The 24,608-nt window shown below is 42.0% G+C and overlaps 1 protein-coding gene across 1 annotated transcript in view; it reads left to right on the plus strand.

Moving 5' to 3' along the window:
- The window catches only part of PNPLA1 (patatin like phospholipase domain containing 1), a 59,879-nt gene that overhangs the window by 24,416 nt on the left and 10,855 nt on the right, over positions 1 to 24,608 (plus strand). The window contains exons 4-8 of the mRNA XM_007483778.2: positions 3,193 to 3,402; positions 5,212 to 5,272; positions 15,443 to 16,075; positions 21,356 to 21,425; positions 23,175 to 23,303. Coding sequence (XP_007483840.1) covers positions 3,193 to 3,402; positions 5,212 to 5,272; positions 15,443 to 16,075; positions 21,356 to 21,425; positions 23,175 to 23,303 — 1,103 coding nt within the window. The remainder of the gene's footprint in view (positions 1 to 3,192; positions 3,403 to 5,211; positions 5,273 to 15,442; positions 16,076 to 21,355; positions 21,426 to 23,174; positions 23,304 to 24,608) is intronic.

Raw genomic sequence — 24,608 nt, forward strand, 5'->3', positions numbered from 1 at the left:
GATTCTTATGGGACAGGAAGAGCAACTAGCTGACACAGTGGATAGTCATCTTCCTGAGTATAAATCTGGCCTCAGACACTTCCTAGCTGTGTGACCCTGGGCAAGTCACTTGACCCCCATTGCCTAGTCCTTACTGCTCTTCTGCCTTGGAACCAATACTTAGTATGGAATATAAAACAGAAAGTAAGGGTTTATTTTTTATTAAAGGATGCGTCGATGGATGAACAGAGAAGATGATGGTCAGACCTTGAGGGGTAGAGAGTTGGAAGTCAAATAGGGGCAGAACAGATTATTCTGGGAACAAGTAACAGTGCCCAGGAAATCTGTTACAATACCCACTGGTAGGAGCTTGCTATTGTTCTGCCCAGAGACAGAAATGTACCCTCTGGGAAAAGAAGATTTCTCCCAGGTCCTTCCTTCAGGATAGCAGGGGATAGACTACCTGCTGCCCACTGCAGTGATGTCAAGCTGACTGGAAGCAAAACCCTTGAGAGCAGACTCGAACCCTGATTCCACATTATAGACTCCCACCCTCTCGGATTCTAACCTCCCAATTAAAAACAAAAGCCTCAGTCACATCTTGAGATGGGAGGCTCAATAAAGAGATCAGTGGAGGGCTCTCAGGTGGCTTAGGGATACCCTAATTAGAGAAGGTCTTTATTCAAAGTGAAGAATGTTTTTGGCAGCTGGGTGGCTCAGTAGATTGAGCACCAAGCCTACAGAGGGAGGACTGGGTTCAACTCTGACCTCAGACACTTCCTAACTCTGTGACCCTGGGCAAGTCACTTAACCCCAATTGCCTAGTCCTTGCCCTTTTGTCTTGGAGTTGTTACTAATAAAGTTTATTTAAAAATAAATTGAAGAATGTTCTTTATGACTGTCAATGAGACTGAAGTTGAGAAGATTTTCAGGGATAAGTGGTCAGTTTTGTTGTTTTTTCTGGCCTTAGAATGTATCCCACCTCTTACTCACCCCTCTTTGGGTCCCCAAACATAATTCAACTAGCATGTTAACAGATGATAATGGCTTCATTTGTTTCTTCCTCCCATTTTCACAGTGGCCTTCTGGAGACAATGGCCTTGACCAAAGAAGTAACCTTAAAAAAATGTGCGTGTTCTCTGGGAGATATCTGGGTGGGTGTTTCAGTACCAGCCCTATATCCAGAAGTACATGCTGGTAAATGTTTAACAACAACTCCAAAAATAATGCACACACCCAACACACTTTTTATTTCATCTGCTCTATTAACATTTTTTCCATTAATTTCTGAAGTCAATCAATGAAATAATAAATCAAGCCCTAATTTGGATCATCTACCAATTTCTGAGGGGTGAGGGCTCTCGCTGAAAATTTAGTCATTGGCTCAAGGGAGCCAGTTAAAACTCTAGCACTGCCTCCCCTCCATAACCCTAGGCAACATCCATGGTCTGGTTGGTCTTGCATTGGCTACCCAAGTCCTAGAGAAAAGAGCAATCAATGGGTTAGGAATCAGAAGGCTTGTCCTGACTCTTGTCACTAAATTCACCCATTGACCTTTGTCAAGTCATCTTCTTTAAGTCTGAATTCACTCATAAAATGGGGGGTAGACTAAATGACCTCAATGGTCGCTAAAAATGGTCTCCATTTTTGCAAATGGAGAGAACAACGTTCTCTTTTCCTCTCTCCCTCCCTTCCTCCCCCACCCCTACCCCTTTACTGTCTTCCCAGTATCAATTCTAAGATAGAAGTACAGCAAGAGCTTGGCAATTGGGGTTAAGTGACTTGCCCAGGGTCACACAGTTAAAAGGTGTCTGAAGCCAGATTTGAACCCAGGTTCTCCTGACTCCAGGCCTGATGCTTTATCTACTGTGCTACCTAGACCCCCACGATATTCTCTTAAATCTATGACAATGATAAATTAAATTTATGTTGATAATAAATTCTTTTTGTTTGCTTAAATCCTTACCTTCTGTTTTAGAATTGAGACTAAGTATCAGTTCCAAGGCAGAAGAGGGAAAAAGGCTAGGCAACTGGGGTGAAGTGATTTGCCAGGGTCACAGAGCTAGGAAGTGTCTGAGGCTAGATCTGAACCCAGGTCCTCCTAATTCCAGACCCAATCCACTGAGCTACCTAGCTGACCTTGATAGTACAGAAATTCTCTAGGGTTGTTCTCAACATCTGGGGAAACAGTGACTAGGAACCAAACAAGCCACAAACATTTATTAAGTATCTATTGTGTTTCTTATACTATGAATACAAAGTAGAAACTGTGGATACAAAAATGAAACAGTTCTGCCTTCAAATAATTTATATACTACTGGGAAAGCCTATGTTCCTAGATAAATAAATATAGAACATATACAAAATAAATACAATACAAAATGATGAGGGGGGGCAATGCTAACAACAGGGTGGGGGGGATGAGGAAACACCCCTTTCAAAAGGTAAGAGACAATACTTGAGTTGAACTTGGAAAGGAGCTAGGAGTTCCTGAAAGCAAAGAGTGAGGAGGGAGAGCATTTTAGGAATAGATAAGACCCTGTGAAAGAGCAAAGAGGGGAGAGATGGTGTGTGTTATGTACAGGAAACAGAAAGAGGCCATTTTTGGCTGAAAGATTGAATGAGGTTGCATAAGGATAATGTGAAATCAGCCAGGAGAGAAAGTTGGAGTCAGATCATGAGGAGTTCTAACAAATAGGTAAGATAATGAGAAGGAAGCATCTGGGAGTAGAAGGAAGGAGTAAGATGTAGGTGGGTCAAAGGAGGAGAAGGAAGAGTCAGCTTTCTAAGTTATAGGCTTTAAGAATTAAGGATCTTTTGGGGGCAACTAGATGGCTCAGTGGATTGAGAGCCAAGCCCAGAGACAAGAAGTCCTGGGTTTAAATCTGGTCTCAGGAACTTTCAAGACAGAAGGTAAGAGTTTAAAAAAAAAAAAAGAAGAATCAGAGGCCTTTGGCAATAATAATTTTGAGAACCAGAAACCAATGCTAGTTTTGGTTGGAAAACCTTGATGTAGATGGTCCCTAGGATCCTATGTAATGCTAATAATCTAGGATTAGGATCTTTAATAAAACATTTCCCTGCACATTAACACAGATAAGTTGTTCCTAAAGGTTGTCCTTTGCATTATCAATAACCAAAAAAAAAAAAATCAGTAACCCCCCCCCCACTTCCAATATTTTTATTCTCTCTTCTTCCTACTTCTAAAAACAGAGGTATATTGATGGAGGATTCACTGGAATGCAGCCATGCTCCTACTGGACAGACTCAATTACCATCTCAGCTTTCAGTGGCCAGCAAGACATTTGCCCCAGGGACTGCCCAGCTATCTTCCATGACTTCCATTTATTCAACTGTGGCTTTCAGTTCTCCTTGGAAAATATTGCCCGGATGACCCATGCTCTCTTTCCCCCAGACCTAATGGTAAGTGATAAAAGATTCTGTAGAATCCTGTAAATCCTCTTTTGAAAGGGAAGTAGGGCTTCTCCGGATCATAGTGATTTAGTATATATCTTATCTAGTCTAACCCCTCTCTACTTCCATTAGAGATGAGCAAACTGAGGCCCAAGAATAGAAGTGACCTGCCCAAGATAACAAGGCAAAGGATTTTTAAAAACCTATACCTTCTGTCTTAGAATAAATATGCAGTAGAGACAGCTAGTGGCTTAATGAATTGAGAGTCAGGCCTAGAGATAGGAAGTCCCAGTTTCAAATCTGGCCTCAGATACTTCCTAGTTGTGTGACCTTAGGTCAGTCACTTAACCCCCATTGCCTAACCCTTAGCACTTGAAACCCATACACAATATTGATTCTAAGATGGAAGGTAAGAGTTAAAAAAAAAAGAATAGATCCTCAGTATCAGTTTCAAGACAGAAGATTGGTGAGGGCTAGACAATTGGAGTTAAGTGACTGACCCAGGGTCATACAACTAGGAAAGTGTCTGAAGCCAGATTTTAACACAGGACCTGCCATCTCCGAACCTGTATCTCTACCAAGTATAAGATTTAAATTGATATCCAATAACTCCAAGTATTATATTTTATAAAGTTTATTAATTACCTGAAGTAGAAGAAATAAAAAGAACCAAAGTAAAACCTGAGTAAAAAACACCTGAGTAAAATTCTCCTGCCTCTCACCTCACCCCAGCTCCACAGCCAAGTTTCCAGGAAAGAGAGTAAGGGCAAAGCTACACAAAATTTATATCCTCCCTACGTTAACACGTAATATGAGAAGAAACATGGGAAGCTGGGATTTAGAGTTCTGGGAAGCAAAATTCTAATTATACACTAGTGAGCCACCTAGCTGCCCTAAGTCAAGGGTTTTGAACTCAGATCCATCCAGTGTGCTCTCTAACACAATAGCTCTCTCTTCAGTACACCTCTGGGTAAGTCACTTAACTTCTCTAGACCTCAGTTTGCTCCTCTATAAAATGAAAAATGAATAATCTCTAATGTCCTTTGAGTACTAAATCTTATAATGTATGAAACAAATGCGGAAATTGGGGGATTTGAGGACTTGCTGTGGTTGTCATGAAAATAACTGGGTTTAATTCTTTCTGCATGAATTCTCTGCCAGATCCTATAAGACTTATAGGATACAGTCCAATAAACACTTTGTAGGGTGATAATGCACAGGGCTAGATTTACACATAAGCACAAAGAGCACTCTCTGAGGGCACATAGTTGCCCCACTCCGCCTACCCCCCACCCCCTAAGAGTTTGTCACTAGAAAAGTAGAAGGACTTAAATGGAGTTGCTCCACTCCTCTTCTCCACTGTGCCTGATGACATTTTTTTACATCACCTGTCCCTCTGCCCAGCAGCCTAATGGGAGTGCTTCCTCCCTCCTCCCCTGTGTGGGGTAAGAAGGGGGACAGAGAGTGTCCAGCTCTTGGTGGGGGGTGGGGTATGGCATGTGGTCTCTAAAAGGTTCACCATCATTGTGACAGAAGAAAAAAGACTGTAGTAGTGATGGTTCAATGAAATTCAGTGAGCATTTATTATGCACTTACTATATACTAGGTACTGTGCTAGGCACAGGGGTTTTAAAGACACAAATGAAGCACTCCTTGCCCTCAAGGAGCTTACTTTTTGCTTATCTAGTGGAGGACAAATTTTTAACCCTTTCATAGTGTTGAGAGAAAGGGGAAGTAAGTCCTGGTTCTCCCCATGGCCCCCATCTCTATTTCAGCAGCTCGAGAAATAATGAATTTTCATGGTTCTTTTCTCCTCAGGCTCTGCATGAATATTATTACCGGGGATATCAGGACACAGTCTTATACTTGAAGAGGATAAGTGAGTACTCTAGGTAGGGAAGGGGTGGGAATAATAATAACTAGCATTTACACATCACTTTAAGGTTTGTAAAGTCTTTTACAATATTATTTCATTTTATCCTCACCACAACCTTGGGAGGTAGGCTCTACTATTATCCCCATTTTATAAGATGAGGAAACAGAGGTAGAGAGATAAAATGTCTTGCCCAGGGTCTCATAGTAAGTGTCAGACTGAATTAGAGCTCAGATCTTCCTGATTCCAGGTCTAACGCTCTACTCACTGTGTCACCTAGTGACCTCTTTCCTTTGGCCAGCTAGCTTCCATTTGAACACCTCCAGTGATTGGGGATCCATTACCCCAAGGAGTCCCTGGAAAACAACAACTTGGAGCAGTTGAACAAAAAGCATTCTTGTGAAGAAATAGTCACTCTGATGAATCCCAAAAAAGAAAAAGAAAAAAAAGAACACTAACTCTGAATTTGGTGGACCTGAGTCCAAATCCCTCCTCTGATACCTTGTGTCAATGATTCTCAAATCTGCCTTTTCTGCCTCAGTCTCTGCTAACTTCCAGTCTCAATAATCTCCAACTAACTTTCAGATATCTGGATATCTAGTAGACATCTTTTTTTTTTAACCTTTATTTTCTATTTTAGAAACAACTCTAAGACAGAAGGGCTTGCCTAGGCTAATGGAGTTAAGTGACTTGCCCAGGATCAAACAGGTAGGAAGTATCTAGGTCAGAATTAGGTCTTCTTGATTCTAGGTCTGGCTCTCTATCCACTGAGTCACCTAGCTTCCCCATCTAGTATATTCAATATGTCCAAAATAAAACTCCTCATCTCTCCCCTAAACCTTTCCTCCATTAGATTGTTGTTACCTTAGAAAGAAGTCAGAGTGTTGAAATGTTTGAATTATAGTATAGGCTACCAACATTTCCTTCTTCACTAATGCTGAGCAAGTGATTTCCCTTTTCCAGGTTTTGGTTTCTGCATTTTCAAAAGGGAAAAGGGCTCATAGGTTTTAGTGGATCATATACTCAGTATGAGTGATTTATATAACATTAAAGCCAAAAAATCCCAAGGACAAAACACTGATCTCCCCAGCTTATGCTGCTGATAAAAGGGAATTTGGAGACAGTTGGTGACTCAATGGTTGGAAAACCAGGCCAGGAGAAGGGAAGTCCTGGGTTCAAATCTGATTTCAGATACTTCCTAGCTGTGACCTTAGGCAAGTCACTTAATTCCCATTGCCCAGCCCTTAATGCTCTTCTGCCTTGGAACCAATATACAGTGTTGATTCTAAGACAAAAAGTAAGGGTTAAAAAAAGAGTGTAAAGGGGTCTTAAGACCAAAAAAACTTGAGAACTATTACTCTAGATCCATATTGGTGAACCTATGGCACATGTGTGGGAGAGGGCTGCTCCCTTCCCCCTCTCCATGCACGCCTGAGGACATTTCTCATTTCATCCACCCTCTGCCCAGCAGCCCAATGAGAGCCCTTCCTCCCTCCATTGTCTGGGATAAGGAGATGGCTCACATACAGCATGAGGATACTGTTTGGGCAGTCTCTAACAGACTCAGTCTCTTAAAGGTTCATTATCACTTCCCTAGATCATAGTGGCCTCTGTGTTATATTGGTGAGTTCTATGCAGAGGCCCCTTCCAACCTTGATATCTTACACTTCTCTGACAATAAATAAATAAAATACTGAGAAAACAATCTTCTGAGCCCAAACTGACCCTTCTTGTTAAATTCATTCATCATAGTGTCAGGGTCAAAGATGCACCCAATGCTGGTTTAAGACCCTCTTTGCCAGTTTGCTTCTATACCTTATGCCAGAATCAGATTACACAAACTTCCCCCCAAAGGGGGAGAGGAAGGGTCAGGTGAATGTTTCTTCAGAAGGGAAAACCAGTTTCCTATTTAGAAAGTTTCTTTTTTTTTCCCCAGAGGGTCAGATTGTTTCCTTCTTTTCTTATGAAGGGAGGAATGATGTAGTCCCTCTGTCTCAATATAGTCCCAGCCAAGGTTATTCCCTACTTTCAGAGCCAAAAGAGATACCACTGCCTTAAGAAGTCTGGATATGTTCCAAGACGCTAAAGATATGTGCCAGCTCTCCTTGGCAAAGATATTTTGCAAAAGCATTTCCAAAGATTTTCTTTTAATTTAGTTATTGATTCTTGTTTCTCTTATATAATTCTTTAACCAATTAATAATTAAGATTATTCCTTACAATTTATCAGTAAATACTGGTTATCTAATAGGGTTGCATACAGAGAATTTACAGCTATGTAGAAATCTAAAAACGGAATATAAACTGAATTGCTCAATTAGATTATCTTTTAGACTGAGCAGGCTAAACTTGATCCTTCCCAGTCTCCCAAGGCTGGGGCGAGTATCTGTATTTCTCAGGTTCTAGCCATTGTGACTAAGAGGTAGTTGGCCATTGATGGACAAATTGCCATTCGGGCCCTCATAATGTGTCCTAGATCCATTCCTGCCTCTGACCAAAGGAATGGAAATGGTGCAACCCAAAGCCTCACACCCATAGGTAATTCATGTCTGAGAGCTGGTATGACTGAGGAGTGAGACACTGGAAATGGCCCAGCCCCAAAGTAGCATCGTCAACTCTTCAGTCCAACCCTGTATTTAGAAATTTAGAAGAATGTTTTTTCTCCTTTATTCTGCTCCTCCCTTCTAAAGTGACCTTGGACAGGTTTTTCTTCCTGTTGCCAATTCATCCACCTTCTCCACCCTCAGCCTCCATGAGTGAGATCTCTTTGTCAAAGGGAGGATCCTGTATCCTGACATTCCCAAGGACTTATATATCCCTTCTTGGAGGTGTTCTTTCCTTTTCATGACTTTAGCACTGGATGTAACTTTAACTTAATGGTTTGTTCACTACACAGTCCCATAGATATTCCACAGTTAGTTCTCTAGTCATAAGATAATAGATTTTGAGCTGGAAGGCACCTCTGAGGTCCCTGAATCCAGGACCAGCCCCGATTCTACAAAGAGGAAACTGAGCTCCAAAGAGGTTAGGTGACTTACCCAGGGTTACATGACTACAACACTTGAACTTGGGTCTTCCTGATACTGTGTTTAGAGCTCTTTCCACTTCACCATATTGCCTGAATCTCAGAATTGCTCTGAATCAACCAATGACTGTCCATATTTTAAAACCAGATCATTCTGGTCCAAACCTCTATCTCCCACCGGGATAAAGAAATAACCAATGGATCATCCCCTTCCATAACTAGCAAAACTCTTCTTCGATAATTGAGATGCTCAAGCAATGGCAGACTAATTGGAATTGGGGGGGGGGACAGGATTAATACCCACTCTCCTTTATCCCCTTGGATTTAGAATTAGAAGGTTCTACAGTGAGCCTCTAATCCAACTTACTTATTTTATAGAAGAAAACTGTGGTTATCAAAGGCCACACAGTTTGTAAACAGGAAATAGGATTTGAACTCAGGTCCTTTTAATCCCTGTCCTGCTTTATTTATTTTATTTTATTTTTTATTTTTAAAATCCTTACCTTCCATCTTGGAATCAATACTATGTATTGGTTCCAGGGCAGAAGAGTGGAAAGGCCTAGGCAATGGGGGTCAAGTGACTTGCCCAGGATCACACAGCTGGGAAGTATCTGAGGTCACATTTGAACCCAGGACCTCCTATTTCTGGGTCTGACTCTCAATCCACTGAGCCACCCAGCTGGCCCTCCTGCTTTATTTTTAACCCTATTTTTGAGAAATTTCTTTAAAGCACATCATCCTACTCTCTTGCCTTAGAATAAGAAGGAAAGGAAGGAAGGAAGGAAGGAAGGAAGGAAGGAAGGAAGGGTGGGTGGGAGGGAGGGAGAGAGAGAGAGAGAGAGAGAGAGAGAGAGAGAGAGAGAGAGAGAGAGAGAGAGAAAGAGAGAAAGAAAGAAAGAAAGGAAGGAAGGAAGGAAGGAAGGAAGGAAGGAAGGAAGGAAGGAAGGAAGGAAGGAAGAAAGGAAGAAAGAAAGAAAGAAAGAAAGAAAGAAAGAAAGAAAGAAAGAAAGAAAGAAAGAAAGAAAGAAAGAAAGAAAGAAAGAAAGAAAGAAAGAAAGAGAGAGAGAGAGAGAGAGAGAGAAAGAAAGAAAGAAAGAAAGAAAGAAAGAAAGAAAGAAAGAAAGAAAGAAAGAAAGAAAGAAAGAAAGAAAGAAAGAAAGAAAGAAAGAAAGAAAGAAAGAAAGAAAGAAAGAAAGAAAGAAAGAAAGAAAGAAAGAAAGAAAGAAAGAAAGAAAGAAAGAAAGAGAAAGAAAGAAAGAAAGAAAGAGGTATGGGTTGATGTCCTGTCTTGGACACAGCTTGATTATATGACTTTGGGCAAGTTAATGAACCTCTCAAGAGGGCGCCTATGCAACTCTCTATGGCCCTAGAACAGTTGCCAATGATTTGTTCCAGCAGAGAAAAGAAAGATGAATCTTCCTGGTGCTTTGTCCACTGAGCCACCAAGCTGACCTGTTCTTGGGATATAAACACAAAAAGGAAGTTAATCCCTACCCTCTAGTCAGTTACATTCTTTTTTTTATTTTTAATCCACAAGCATTTATTAAATTTCTTCTGTGTACTAGACACTATACTGTGTTGAGGATATAAAGACAAAATTAAACAGTATAATATCCAACATACATAGGGAATTGTCACAAATATTTAACATTAAGAACCTTGGTACCCAATGTAGTCAGTTATATTCTAACTGTTGTGATTCAGTTGTTTTCAGTTATGTCCAACTCTTCGTGACCGCATTTGGGGTTTTCTTGACATAGACACTGGGGTGATCTGTCATTTCCTTCTCTGGCTCATTTTACAGATGAGGAAACTGAGGCAAATAGGTTTAAGTGACCACAGAGCCACATAGCTAGTAAGTATTTCAGACTGGATTTGAACTCAGGAAAACAAATCTTCGCTACTCCAGGCCTAGCTCTCTATGCACTATGGCATCACCTCACCACCCCTGAGGACTGCTTTATCAGGAGCAATTAACACAAGGGATCATACTCCTTCCCTGAAGAATTTTCAGAATAGGCTCAATACCAGCCTCTTTGAATTGGACGAATGTGATTCTGTTCCCTTGCCTTGATACCTTGCCACCATAGATTCTGCTTCGGTTGTTTGGGGGCACACATCCCTCTAGTGGTGGAAAAAGAACAGTCTTCTCCAAACCTAGACAACAATCATCCTCTCACTAGTAAGGGTACAAAAGAACATTAGGGCATTAGTCATATTGTATCACACTCATAGGACCACATATTTAGAAGGCACCATGGAGGCCACTGAATTAAACTGCCTCATTTTGCAACTGAGGTCCAGAGAGGTTAAGAGACTATTGAAAGGTCACCCAGGAAGTAAGTGGCAGAGGTGAAACTTGAAACCCAGTTTTCTTATTTCCTATAGTAAGAGGTGGCTAGGTAGTGCAGCAGATAGAGTAGGAGGTCTGGAGTTCAAATCCAGCTTTAGACACTTATTAGCTGTATGACCCTGAGTAAATCACTTAATCCCTGTTTGCCTCAGTTTCCTTATCTATCAAATGAGCTGAACAAGAAAATGGCAAACCACTAGCTGTATGCCCCTGGGCAAGTCACTTAACCCCTGTTTGCCTCAGTTTCCCCACCTGTCAAATGAGAAGGAAATGGCAAAACACTCCAGTATCTTTTCTAAGAAAAAAACAAATAGGGTCATGAAGAATCAGATGGGAATGGAGAATAACTGAATGACAAATTCTTGTATCATTGTATCACACAGTCTTTCTAGGGCTCTGATAGATTGCGTCCCTAGGAGTGGAAGTGGAAAAGAGGCAGTTTAGGATTGATGCCAGGAAAAAAACTTCCTGGCCCAAATAGAAGAGGCTGCCTTGAAGGATGCTGGGTCCCTCCTGCTTGGAAGTCATTAGGCAGAGGTTGGAGGACCACTTTTCTCAGGATATTCTAGTGGAGATTCTTTTCATGTATGGGCTGAACTAAATGGCTCATGGAGGTCCCTCCTGACTCTCAAAATCTGTGATTCTTTGAGATTAAGGAGTGTTTATGTTCTTTGGAGCAGTACAGTTTGGAGCTCTGAGTTTGACTACTAAAAATCAAATTCCTTCCTTTAGAAAAGGTTAGAGACACTACTTGAAGTGATAGAAAGAGCTCTCCTAGCCTTAACTCATTCTGCCTCAATGCTCCCCCTGGCCACTTGTAGACCTCTCACTGATGTTCCATTAACACTGATGTCATTGCTCTTGATGAGACATGAATAGGAACTATGCATGGAGTCTAGAAAATAGACACAACTATGTAGTCACCTGGTTCATTCCCCTAAATAATTTTTATAATAATTAATTGGGCAGATAGGTGGCACAGTAGATAAAGTACCAGGTCTGGAATCAAGAAGACTCATCTTCCTGAATTCAAATTTGGCTTCAGCCATTTATTGTTGAGAGCCATCATGCCCCCACTGCCTGACAGGATCACATTTTGGGAAAATGAAAGAAGATGAGACATCCACTGAATCCCCTCTGTGTAACTTCTCCCTCTAACTTCCCTTACTAATGGAATTGTCTTCTCAGTACAGGAGAAATAATACAAGAGCAAATACAGGGCTAAGACACATATGTCCCACTTTAATTCCCCCCCCCCCAGATTATTAACCTAAAAAGATTACATTCTCAGAATCAAAACCTAAAGATCATTAGCCATTACCACTCCCCTTTCCCTCTTAGTAGAGGTACACTTAGACACCCACTGCTAGCCAAACACACAGGCACATCAGGCACTCCTCTAAAGCACAAGCTTCTGACACACTTCGATGGTTCGTTGGTTTATGATAACCAGGCAACATTGTCAAGGTGCTTTGATGCAACACAAGAAAAATGTAACTTGGAAATTGAGAAATTTCCTGATTTCAGTCCATCTTAAATTCCCCTCTAACCATGTACCTAGCTACAAAATGTTTTGTTACCTACCTCCTAAGTAATTGTGATTGATTGTGAAAGCTGATCAAAAGCAACAATGATTCTCTTAGCTGGTCATCCCACAGGTCAGGAAGAACTAACCTCCAGATCACCCTACCCATGTCATTTATCTCCATCACGAATATTTCTGTTGTGGCAACATGGTAAATGATCACAGACTGTTGATTAAGTGATTTGTTAATGTGTAACATATCCAATTATCTGCAGAAGATCATGTATGTTGAAGAATGATTGTGCCAGAAAAGCATGTATTCACTGAAGCTATAAAATAAACAAAACCCCCATTCAATGGCAGAACAGCTGCATGATGCCTTAGTACAGGTCTGAGCACAGGTCTGTCTCTCACCTCTTCATTATTTGCCTGACTGCTCCACTTAGTCAGAAGGATCCCCGACTTTGGGAGACCTCAGGCTCAGCTCTCAAAAATTTATTAGCTAGGTGATCCTGTCATTTAACCCTATTTACCTCAGTTTTCTCATCTGTAAAATGAGCTTGAGAAAGAAATAACAAAGCACTCTAGTATCTTTGCCTAGAAAACTCTAAATGGAGTCACGAAGAATCAGATACAATTGAAACAACTGAACAACAAAATAATAATAATCAACATTTAATTAATGATACAATAATTTTATTATTATTCAGACAAAATAGCAGCCCACCCCCCAGTGAAATTTTACTAGAAAATATCCCCTTTTGTCCTTTCCCAAATCCTTCACTCTGTTTCCCAGACAAAGACTTTGGGTCTCCAGGGAGGGCATGAGCTTTAAATCCTAAAGACCCTTGGAAGAGGGAACACTGCCACTTACAGTACTGAGATGGTGAGAGACTACTGGATTTGGGAGGTTGGGTAGATGAGGAATAGGAAAGTGTGGAAAAGAGAGAGTAGAAGCCTGAAAGGTGAGCTCAGAGGACTCCACAGTCCTCCGACTAAGCCAGGAACAAAAGCAGATAGAGATATCGTATATAAAATGTAACAATGATTCTCAGCTCCAGGGCTATACAAAAATAGGTGGCAGGCCAGATTTGGCCCTCAGACTGTAGATTTCTGACCCAATAAACAGTAAATAACTGTGAGAGAGCAGCTCATCGCTTGCTTGGGAGTCCCTTGGGGAAGCCATTTATCTATGAAAAGCATTCGATTTGGGGTTAAAAGTCAGGAGACCTGGGTTTTAGCAATAATTCAGCCTTTTCATAGCTGTGTCCATCTCGGAACAGCAGCAGCCTTCGTGCCTTTAAGTCAATAACATTTTATCAAGCTTCTACTATGTGTCATGGTGTGTGTGTGTGTGTGTGTGTGTGTGTGTGTCTGTCTGTCTGTCTGTCTGTGTCTGTGTCTCTGTGTGTGTGAGTGTGTGAGAGAGAGAGACAGAGAGAGAGGGAGAGAGAGAGAGAGAACCAGAGAACCAGAGAGAGAGGAGTGTGTGAAATAAAACGTGTGTAAGAGAGAGTATGTGTATGTTTATGTGTGAAAAAGTATGTGTGAGAGAGAGAGGGAGTATCTATGAGTGTGTGTGAGCGTGTCCCTGCCCTCAAGGAGCTTGTATTTCCTCCTCACCCCCTTATTTTTTGGAGAGTGAACTTCCTATCTCCCCAGGATGAAAGTGGGGCCACTTGCTCCATTTCCCATCTGAGTCAGCTCAGCCTTCCTCAGGCAGCTTCATGGCTTCCCATCTTGAGGTTCTCACCTTATTAATGCCAGATTTAGGTCAGACCCTGGATTGACTCAGCCCACTAGTGGTAACTAACAGTGCCCAAACTCAAACAATCCACCAGCCTCAATTTACCCAGAAGCAGGGATGGCAGGAGTGTGCCTGGCAAGCTTACATCCTAATGGAGAGGAATAACACGTGCACAGATTAATAAACAGAAAATACAGACAAAGTAATTATAAAGTATGAAAGAGCCCTAACAATTGCAGAAAGAGGAGTAATCAGGAAACATAGGTTCATAGATTATACTCCAGAAGGGGCCTTGGAGGTCATGAAGTCCAACCTTTTTATTTTCTTTCTTTTTTTAAACCCTTAACTTCCATCTTAGAATTAATACCATGTATTGGTATCAAGGCTAGGTCGTGAGGGTTAAGTGACTTGCCCAGGGTCACAAAGCTAGAAAGTATCTAAGGCCAGATTTGAGTTTAGGATCTCCTGCCTCGAGGTCTGGCTCTTAATCCAACTGAATCACTTGGCTGTCCCTCTCCACCTTCTCTTTAATTTTCTAGAGAGCAAACTAGTGATTGACCAGGTTAAGTGACTCACCCAAGACCCTACATCCAATGAATAGCAGACCACAACCAGGCTTCTGCCTTCAAATCCAGGAGACTCTCCATGACATCACACAAGATTCTCATATAAGAGACATAGTGTTTTGAGGAATATTAGTAACTCAGTAAAACAGCAGATATTTATTAGAGGTCTATTTTGGGAGTCGTGAAGACCCTTCCTGGGTTTGAATCCAGACTTAGACACTTCCTAGCTGGATGACCCTGGGCAAGTCACTTAACTCCATTTGCTTCAGTTTGCTCATCTATAAAATGCCAAACCACTCCAGTTTTTTTGCCAAGAAGACTACAAATTGTATCATGGAGAGTTGGAACTGACTGAAATATCTATCTCAGCACCCCAGAGGTTGAGTGCTGGTCTGAGAATTTCCTTCTCCAGCTCATTTTATAAATGAGGAAACTGAGGCAAGTGGGGTTAAGTGACTTGTTCAAGGTCAAACATTTAGTAAATATCTGGGGTTAGAATAAATTTGGGAAAGCATTCTTTGGCTTTTTATCCCGATTTTTTTTTTAACAGATGAGGCAGACAGATGTTAAATGACTGGCCCAGGGTCACAGAGCTAATAAATAGCTTTTGAAACATGTTTCACTGGGTAAATGGATAATCAGGGTCTTTTATCTAAGTATACTATACCCACTTATTGGGAGCTATTAAAGATTACTAGCCAACTAAGTGGGCATAGTGGATAGACTTGAACTCAGGAAGATTGAACTTCAGCCCCAATACTCTATTCACTGGGCCACTGAGCTGCCCATATCGTAAGTGACAGAACCAGACACGTCCTCTGAATTCACTTTATAAGGTTGTTGTAAAGATAAAATGAAATACTATCAGTGTGGGCCACCTAAAATTTTCTTTGAAGTGCTTTGCCAGTGTCGAGTGGTTCTAAGGTCGCCATGAGGATGCCTATTCTGCTGTCTTTGCTAGATGCTGTCTACCTCTCATCTCCCACCAAGAATTTAATTTTCCCCCGGGTGGAAGTGTTCTGCTTGGGAAAGCATCTGCCCCAGGGCAGGGAATGGAAAGCAATTGATGGGCAGAACTCAGAGACTGCAGTGGCCACCTCGTCAAAGCCCTGGAGGCACCCTCTGAATGAAGCCACCAAGGGGAATGGGAAGGATGACGACGATGAGGATCTTGAATTTGTACTTGCTCAGCTCCCTTCCTCATCAGCCACGCAGCCATCTGCAGAGGCACTTGTCCCATCACCACCTGACTCACCTAGAGCCTGCCTTGTCTCATCACCATCTGAACAGTTGCCACTCTCACCAGCTCTTCATCCAATGACACGCTCGCTCCCAGCACTCATGCAATCGTCCATGACTCTCTCAGTGCCTTTCTCATCTCTGCCATCCTTTGTGCAGTTACCTACCTCACCCCCTGCACAGTCACTGGTATCAACACCTGTGCCAGCACTTCCTTCACATTTAGTGCCATCCCCAACATTATCCCCAACGTCTCCAATTATGTTATATCCTCCATCGATATATCTTCATTCACCTTCAGTGTGTCCTGTGCAGGCATCATCTGTGGAAACCGACGTCATGTCCCAGCCCCAAGGTACCGCCTTCCACCTATGGGATTTATTTGGGGTTTCTCATGGGCCTTCACATATGGGGATTATTTAGTAACAGTAAAAAGTAATTCATTTAAAAAAAAAACCCTCTTACTTAGTCTTAGAAGAGTATCAGTTCCAGGGCAAAAGAGCTGTGAAGGCAAGGCAATTAGGTTGAGTGATTTGCCCAGGGTCACAAAACTAGGAGGTGGCTGAGTTTAGATTTGAACCCAAGTCCTCCTGGGTTCTTCTCTACTGAGCCACTTAGTTGTCCCTTCAGTTTTTTTTTAAACCCTTACCTTATCTTAGAATCAATACTGTGTATCAGTTCCAAAGCAGAAGAGCAGCAAGGGTTAGGCAATAAGGGATTGGAAATGTTTGAGGACATATTTGAACCCAGGACCTCCTGTCTCCAGACCTGGTTCTCTCCCCACTGAGCCACTTAGCTACCCTTTAAGGTTTTTTTTAAACCCTTATCTTCTATCTTAGAACCAATTCCAAGTACTGGTTCCAAAGCAGAAGAGCATAAGGGCTAGGTAATTGGGGTTAAGTGACTTGTTTGAACCCAGGGCATCATAATTCCAGACCTGGTTCTCTATCCACTGATTTCTCCTAGCTGTCCCTTCAGTTTTAAAACAGTGACGGTTTTAAAGGTCCCATTTGTTTTGTAGGATTCTTTTTTTTTTTTATCTATCTTCAGGGTTGAAGGAAAAGTCAACAGAGCTCCCTCACTGTTTTTGCACAAACTAATGTCTCCCCTTTGGGAGACACGATCATTCTCTAACAAAGTTGGGAGATTCAGACTTGAAGGCATGTGATCATGAGCCAGGCCTCTTCTCCCCCTCTCCCAGTACCCCAAAAATAGAGCACTGGTCTGAGAAACAGGAGATCTGAGCTCTAGTCTCAGTTCTCTCATTCATTTATTGTGTGATTATGAGCAAGGCAGTTTTCTCACCTCAAAAATGGGAAGAAAGATCCCTGCTTAACTGACTTCATAGGGTAGTTGTGAGGATCAGATAGGATATACTGGAAGTGAAAGCCATCGAACAATGATAATAAAGGTAAGAATTGACATTTACATATTGATTTATAGTTACAAAGCGTGATGAAGAAATTATCTCATATGATCCTTGCAGTAGCACTGCAAATCATGTCAACTTTACAGAAATGGAAACTAAGCCCTGGAAAGGGGAAGTTACTTATCTAAGGTCAAACAATTGGGAGGAAGCATGGAATAATGGAAATATTCTTGAGCTTAGAATCAGGAGACCTCTGGGCTCTGCTAACTGTTGAAAATAAACTTATACAATCTTTTACGATTTACAATGTTTTTAAAAGATGTATTATCTCATTTGCTCTTCACAAAATCCCAGTTGTTGTAGGTACTGTTTATATGCCCATTTTACAGATGAAAAAATTGTGGTGAGAGAGGATGGTGCAGCTAATGTCTAAGGCCAAATTGGAAGCTAGGTCTCCTGCACTCCACATCCAGTGCTCTGGTCACTCTGGCCACCCACTCAATCTATACTTACTGGACGTGTGACCTAAAGAAAGTGTCTTAACTTTTCTGGTCTCAGTTTCCCCTTCCACAGATATATAACTCTAATTCATCTGTTTCTGGAAACCTTAAAATCATAATTTTTAAACCCTTATTTTCTATCTTAGCAACAACTCTAAGACAGGAGGGAAAGGGCAAATGGGGTTTAATGACTTGCTCAGGATCTAGAAGTGTCTGAGTCCCAAGTCCTCCTGACTCCAGACTCCACTCTATCTATTTTGCCACCTAGTTGTCCCTCTAAAATCATCTTAGTAGAAAAAAAAATCATGTTAGTGGTAGAAGATACCCCAGAAGCCATCTGGTTCAATTTCTTCATTTAACAGAGGAAGAAACTGAGGTTCAGAGAAATGAAAGGACTTGCCCAAGTCACACTGAAAACATCAGAAGAGAAATTTGAACCCAGTGCCTGAGCTGGAATTTGTTTCTATGTCTCCTAACTTAACTCCTGGATGCACACCCTTCTTTTTTTTTTGACCCATACCTTCCATCTTAGAATCAATACTGTGTGTGGTCCTAAGGCAGAAGAGCAGTAAGGACTAGGCAATAGGGGTTAAATGACTTGCCCAGGGTCACACAGCTAGAAAGTACCTGAGACCATCTCTAGATCTCTAGGTTTGATTCTCTAGCCACTGAGTCACTTAGCTACCATTTCTTCTTCTCCTTTTAATCTTCCCTTCATGTTTTCTTTTCTTTTTTTAAACCCTTACTTCCATCTTAGAATCTGTACCATGTACAGTATTGGTTCTAAGGCAGAAGAGTGGTAAGGGCTAGGCAATGGGGGCTAAGTCACACAGCTGGGAAGTGTCTGAAGTCAGATTTGAACCTGGGACCTCCTGTCTCTAGGTCTGGCTCTCAATCCACTGAGCTACCCAGCTGACCCCATGACTGCACACTCTTGATGAATAGAATCACATAAATGGGCCATCCAAATCCAGGGGATGATTGTGATTATGAGGTGGGCAGCAAGATCAGGGTCTTGTCCAAAGAACTGAGAACTTGGGCAATCTCTGTGTCAAGCAAGCTTTATTGTTTTTAGGGAAGAGACAGTGGTGGTGGTGGTGGTGGTGGTGGTGGTGATAGAGTGGGGTTTTCAGGAAGGCTTTTGATTTTGACTGGTTTTCAGAGAAGGAGTTGATTGTTTGGGTGGTAGTACTGTCCCTGTACCAAAGGTTACCCATGGTTCCTTTTTGGTCTGCATGGCTTTACCCATGAATAACTGCCCAGTGGGGTGAAAAAGGCAATGTAAAATGGGATGCTGTCAGTATGTTAGCTTCCTGGGGCAAGTTTCAGTCAAATTCTGCTCTTTCTAGTCAGAGACTAAGGAGTGATGTGAGGAGTTTTCTCATAAGTGTAAATCTAAGCAGCTCCTATGTCTTATCCGAAAGGTGGCCCCATACTAATCACTTAGCTACTGTTTCCATGCTCTTTGGATTGTTTCTAGCTCCTTGGAATGGTTAGTGGGACTCCTCTTTTCATGGAAGCCCAGATCAATTACAAATGGGAAAAGCCTTGATTAAGTAAGTGCTCGTTATGTTCCAAGTACGAGGAAGAGGAAGAGAAAGCCTGGTCTTGGTCCCTGGTCTTGGAGATCTCTCAGTTTACTTGGCGTATGACAACACATGTAGGAAAGTTCAGTTGTTCCATTGGGTGGCTGACAAAGTCTAGGGGTCCTTAGCTTGTACTGTTGAGAAGGGCAGGTTATGCTAGAATCTGAGTTGGCCCAGTTTATTATGTATGGTATGGTTGGGGGATCTCCAGCTCCCAGTAGGAAGAAAGGAAACAAATATTTATTAAGCACCTACTATGTGTCAGGCACATAGGGGTTTCCTAAGTAGCACAGTGAATAGAGTGCCAGGCTTGGAATCAGGAACACCTGAGTTTAAATCCAGCCTTAGACACTTATTAGCTATGTAACCCTGGACAAATCACCTCACCTCATTTGTCTCAGTTTCTTCATCTTTAAAATGAGCTGGAGAAGGAAATGGCAAGCACTCTAGTATCTTTGCCAAGAAAACCCCAAATGGGTTCATGAAGAGACTGAAATGACTAAACCACAAAAAATATTAGGCACTGTGCCAATCACTTTACAAATAGTATTTCATGTGATCCTCACAACAGCCCTGGGAGGCAGGAACAATTATCACTCTATTTTACAGTTGAGGAAACTGAGGCAAATGAAGAATAAGTACTTGCTTGGGGTCACAGAGCTAGATTGAGACCAGATTTGAATTTGAGACTTCCTGACTCCAGGAGAGCTCTATTTATGCACTGCTTTGCCTGAACTTAAATGGACAGTTCATATTCATTAAAGATGCCTGTCTGCCATCAAATCTTCCACTGGACTGATTTGCTTGTTTTTTCTCTGTCAATGATTTGTTCTGCCCTCAGGGTCCAATCCAGTGCTTGCTTAGTTCCATCAGGTCAGGACCATGGCCAAGTCAGGAACAAAGCCTTCTTTGTAACCAACTGCAGCTAGCAGCTGTCTGACCCTGTGCTGGCCTTGTCTGCTCCGTGCCTCCTTACACTTTACATATCCTGAGTACAAAAGGAGAATCTGTCATTAGAAGGACTTCCGGAGTGCCTATATGTGATAAAAGAGTGTGTCTGGGAGAGGATGGAGCAGGAGCCCCAGAGGCAAAGAAGTTGCTCTACATTGAAGGAAAAAGATCTAGGATAATAGCTAGGGAGCATAATGAATAGAGTGCCAGACTTGAAGTCAGGAGGACCTGGATTCAAATCTAGCCTCAGATATTTCCTAGCTATGTGTGCTGGAGGAGTAGGTGATGAGGAATGTCCTCAGGCTTGTGTGGAGATGGGGAGGAAAGTGACTCCTTCCTGCACACCCCAGTATGCATGCCTTAGGTTTACCAACATGGACCTAGAGGATGGTTTGGTAATAAGATCATGGGAGGACCCTCAGTGAAAAGTATTTAAGTCAATAGAATTTGGGCAGAGATTCCTGTACCTTTTTTATCTTCCCCCAAAACAAACAAAAAAACAAACAAAACAAAAAACAAGACCATCAAGACAAAGCTATCCTGACAGGGCAGCTAAGTGGATAGAGGACCAGGTGTGGAGTTGGGAGGTCCTGGTTTCAAATCTGCCCGCAGACACTTCCTAGCTGTGTGACCCTGGGCAAGTCATTTAACCCCCATTGCTTAGCTCTTACTACTCTTCTGACTTAGAACTGATACTTAGTATTGATTCCAAGATGGAAAGTCAGAGAGTATTTAATGATTTTTGTTTAACACTATGCCGACTGTCTAAGCAACTAGGAACTCATTCTCTGAATTTAGCTGCCATGTGCTCCCTAAGAGTACCCCTCTATCCCCTCCCCCAGGTTTTCAGCTTCCTTTTTAATCCCAGTCTTCCTGCTTCAGAATATAAACTCCAGGAGGGCAGGGAATGGCTTTCTTTTTGTTTGTATTTGTAATCTCCAATGCTTAGTGTGGTGCCTGGCACATAGTAAGTGCTTAATAAATGTTTGTTGACTTATTGAGAAAAACACTGGCTGGGTTTAGAAATGTTCTTCACTCTTAAGGGAGAGGGAAAGAAAATAGATTTTTGGCAAAGTGAAAAAAATTAAATGAAATATTTAAGGGCATTAAAAAATAGTTTTCTCTACCTGTTGCTCCATCCAGGGGGCAGGATTACCTTTTGTTATGTCAGGACTAACTGCTAACTTTTTGTTTCCCCGGTACTTCTCCATTTTGGCTGCTGGGTATAGCTTCTTTGAATCAGAAAATCACCGTGTTTCTGGTCAATATGAAGGAAACCGTCTCCAAGCCCTCTGTGAAGTAAGTGATTCTTGAAGGTGGATGGGAAGGGGCCGTCCTTTACCTCACAGGTAAGAGCAGGGATTGGGCAATCCAGGGACTGACTGACACCACCATTTTGGTTGCCAGTGGAAAACTTGGACCTTGTGCCCAGGTCAGATTATTCAACTCCACCCTTCTAATGCCTCCTGGCTGAAGTAACCTACTTTACATCTTTGAGGCTGATTCTTATTGGATTGCCATGCCTGCTTCCCCTTCAGAAATGGCTGCATTTTATTCCTGGGCAGCCTTGCAATCATAATATTCAGGTTAATATAATCATTAATTCCAATTGATTGATTCCATGCCTTCTTTGGTAATAGTGGAAGCCAACACCACCTACTTGTCCCTCTGCCCACCTACACCTCCCTCCCTGCCCAGTCCTTTTCTCACACTTAATTCTCAGCTAATTCCTGATTTGAGCAAAGAAACCGGGATCTAGTCTAGATCTAGTCTATAGCAGCAACCTGTACAGTTGTTACCTGATATGCTCAAAAAAAATTTTTTTTAAACCCTTACCTTCTGTCTTAGAATCCATCCTGTGTATTGGTTCTAAGGCAGAAGAGCAGTAAGGACTAGGCAATGAGGTTAAGTGACTCGCCAAGGGTCACTCAGCTAGGAAGTCTGAATCCGGATTTGAACCCAGGACCTTCCATCTCTGGGCCTGGCTCTCAATCCACGGAGCCACCCAGCTGCCTCCTTGATGTGTTTTTTTAATCCCAAATTAAAAAAAAAATGTAAATAAAACAAGCATTTCCATATACAAAGATTATGTATAAATGGAATCACAATTTCTTATATGTTTAGCTGACTTTTCTTCATATCTACATAATAAATCCCATCCACACATCCTCCTCTCCCCATCCTTCCTGCATCACAGAAGATACTGTCCAGGAGTCTGACAGGTTCATATAAGTTAAGTCTTCCATGTTTCCATTTTTCAGTTCACTCTCTGGAGGTAACATTCACAGTTTATCCTTCCAAAATTAATTCTGTAGCTGTGAATGATGGTCTCTTGGCTCTGCTCATTTCGTTGTTCATTATCCCCTTAGTCCTTTCCAAGTTTCTTTAAAATCAGCTTGTTCATCATTTCTTATGGCTCAGTAGTAATTCCATCCAACATCTACAATTCTACCAAATTCCATCACAGTCTTGTACTCCCAATATGTAATATGTTTTCTTGCCTGAAAAGTAAATAGGAACGGGTGACTTAAGGGTCTGGCTTTGTAACAGGTGCCCTGCCCAAGTCTGTAGGGGGTCTAAAATCTCTACCTGCTGACTCACCTCTTTTGGTGGATGCATCGTCTCCAGAAAGTCCTACATGTGTGAAACACTTGTGAGGTGATCTAATATGCAATTCTCTCTTTTTTTTAAATAAAAAAAATACAACGTGTGGTTTTAAGATGATCCCAGTGGACATAACATAAACATCAGTAAATAAAACTTTGTTAAATAGAGGTCCTCCTGAATCTGCTTTATTGGAATAATCTAAAGGATGGACATTTCTTTTAATGACATAGATGCTTATCATCCAGAGTGGCTCTTCTCAGGAGCCACAAGGGGTCTGTTCAATGTCTCGTCTGCTCCTATTAAGCCATTATTCCATAAGCAGGAGTTAATTATTTCAGGTCCTTAGGCTGAGAGTAGAAAAATCCCCAAAGAGATTGAGCCTAGGATGAATAAATTGGGATGAGAGAGGAGTCACTTCACCTCTTGTATAATTGCACCTAGGGGCCACCCTGGGGATGACACAAATTGGGCGAAAAAGTTGTTTAGAAGGAGCAGCTGTGACACAAATGACACCAGGAGAGACTTCTCAAGACATCGAAAATCAAGGCGAGCAAAGAAAAGAGAACAGCAGTAAGTATACCTAATGGGTTCAAACTCTAATAGAGAAAGACAAGGGATAAGAGGAGGCCACAAACATTTTTAGAAAAGATTGTGTGATGCTCACTTCTTTTTTTACTTTTAAAAATCTTTACCTTCTGCTTAGAATGGATTCTAAGTATAAGTTGTAAGGCAGAAGGGCAGTAAGGATTAGGCAACTGAGTTTAATGACTTGCTAGGAAGGATCTGAGACTAGATTTGAACCCAGGTCCTCCTGATTCCAGGCCTGACTCTCTCTATCCATTAAGTCAGACATCTAGCTGCCCCTGCAATGCTCCCTTCTAAGAGCAACCATCCCAACCTTCCTCCTCCTACCATATCTTCAAGGTCCTCTGAACTCTGAAAAAAAAGAATGCCCAAGAGAGGGGACATCAGAAAGTACTGTCGAGGGACAGCCAGGTAGCTCAGTGGCTAGAGAGTGAAACCTGGAGTCAGGAAAACCTGACTTCAAATACAACATCATATACTTCCTAGCTGTGTGATCTGGAGCAAATCATTTAACTCTGTTTGCCTAACTGTTGCCCTTCTCTCTTAGAGAGAAGAAGGAAGGAAGGAAGGAAAGAAGGAAGGAAGGAAGGAAGGAAGGAAGGAAGGAAGGAAGGAAGGAAGGAAGGAAGGAAGGAAGGAAGGAAGGAAGGAAGGAAGGAAGGAAGGAAGGAGGGAAGGAAGGAAGGAGGGAAGGAAGGTAGATAGGAAGGAAGGAAAGAAGGAAGGAAGGAAGGAAGGAAGGAAGGAAGGAAGGAAGGAAGGAAGGAAGGAAGGAAGGAAGGAAGGAAGGAAGGTAGGAAGGAAGGAAGGAGGGAAGGAAGGAAGGAGGGAAGGAAGGTAGGTAGGAAGGAAGGAAGGAAGGAGGGAAGGAAGGTAGGTAGGAAGGAAGGAAAGAAGGAAGGAAGGAAGGAAGGAAGGAAGGAAGGAAGGAAGGAAGGAAGGAAGGAAGGTAGGAAGGAAGGAAGGAAGGAAGGAAGGAAGGAAGGAAGGAAGGAAGGAAGGAAGGAAGGAAAGAAGGAAGGAAGGAAGGTAGGTAGGAAGGAAGGAAGGAAGGAAGGAAGGAAGGAAGGAAGGAAGGAAGGAAGAAGGAAGGAAAGAAGGAAGGAAGGAAGGAAGGAAGGAGGGAGGATGAACTGCTAAGAAAGAACATACTGTCATTGAACCATTTAACAGCTGCATCAGTGCCTTCAGTGCTGTTCATGCCTAAGACTTCAGGCAACTGACAATGTCTCCTGGCACAAGAGATTTGTCCAGGGACATTTACAACACTGAATAACACCCACCCAAATT

Source organism: Monodelphis domestica, chromosome 2 (genome assembly GCF_027887165.1).
Source record: "Monodelphis domestica isolate mMonDom1 chromosome 2, mMonDom1.pri, whole genome shotgun sequence".
Lineage (NCBI taxonomy): Eukaryota > Metazoa > Chordata > Mammalia > Didelphimorphia > Didelphidae > Monodelphis > Monodelphis domestica.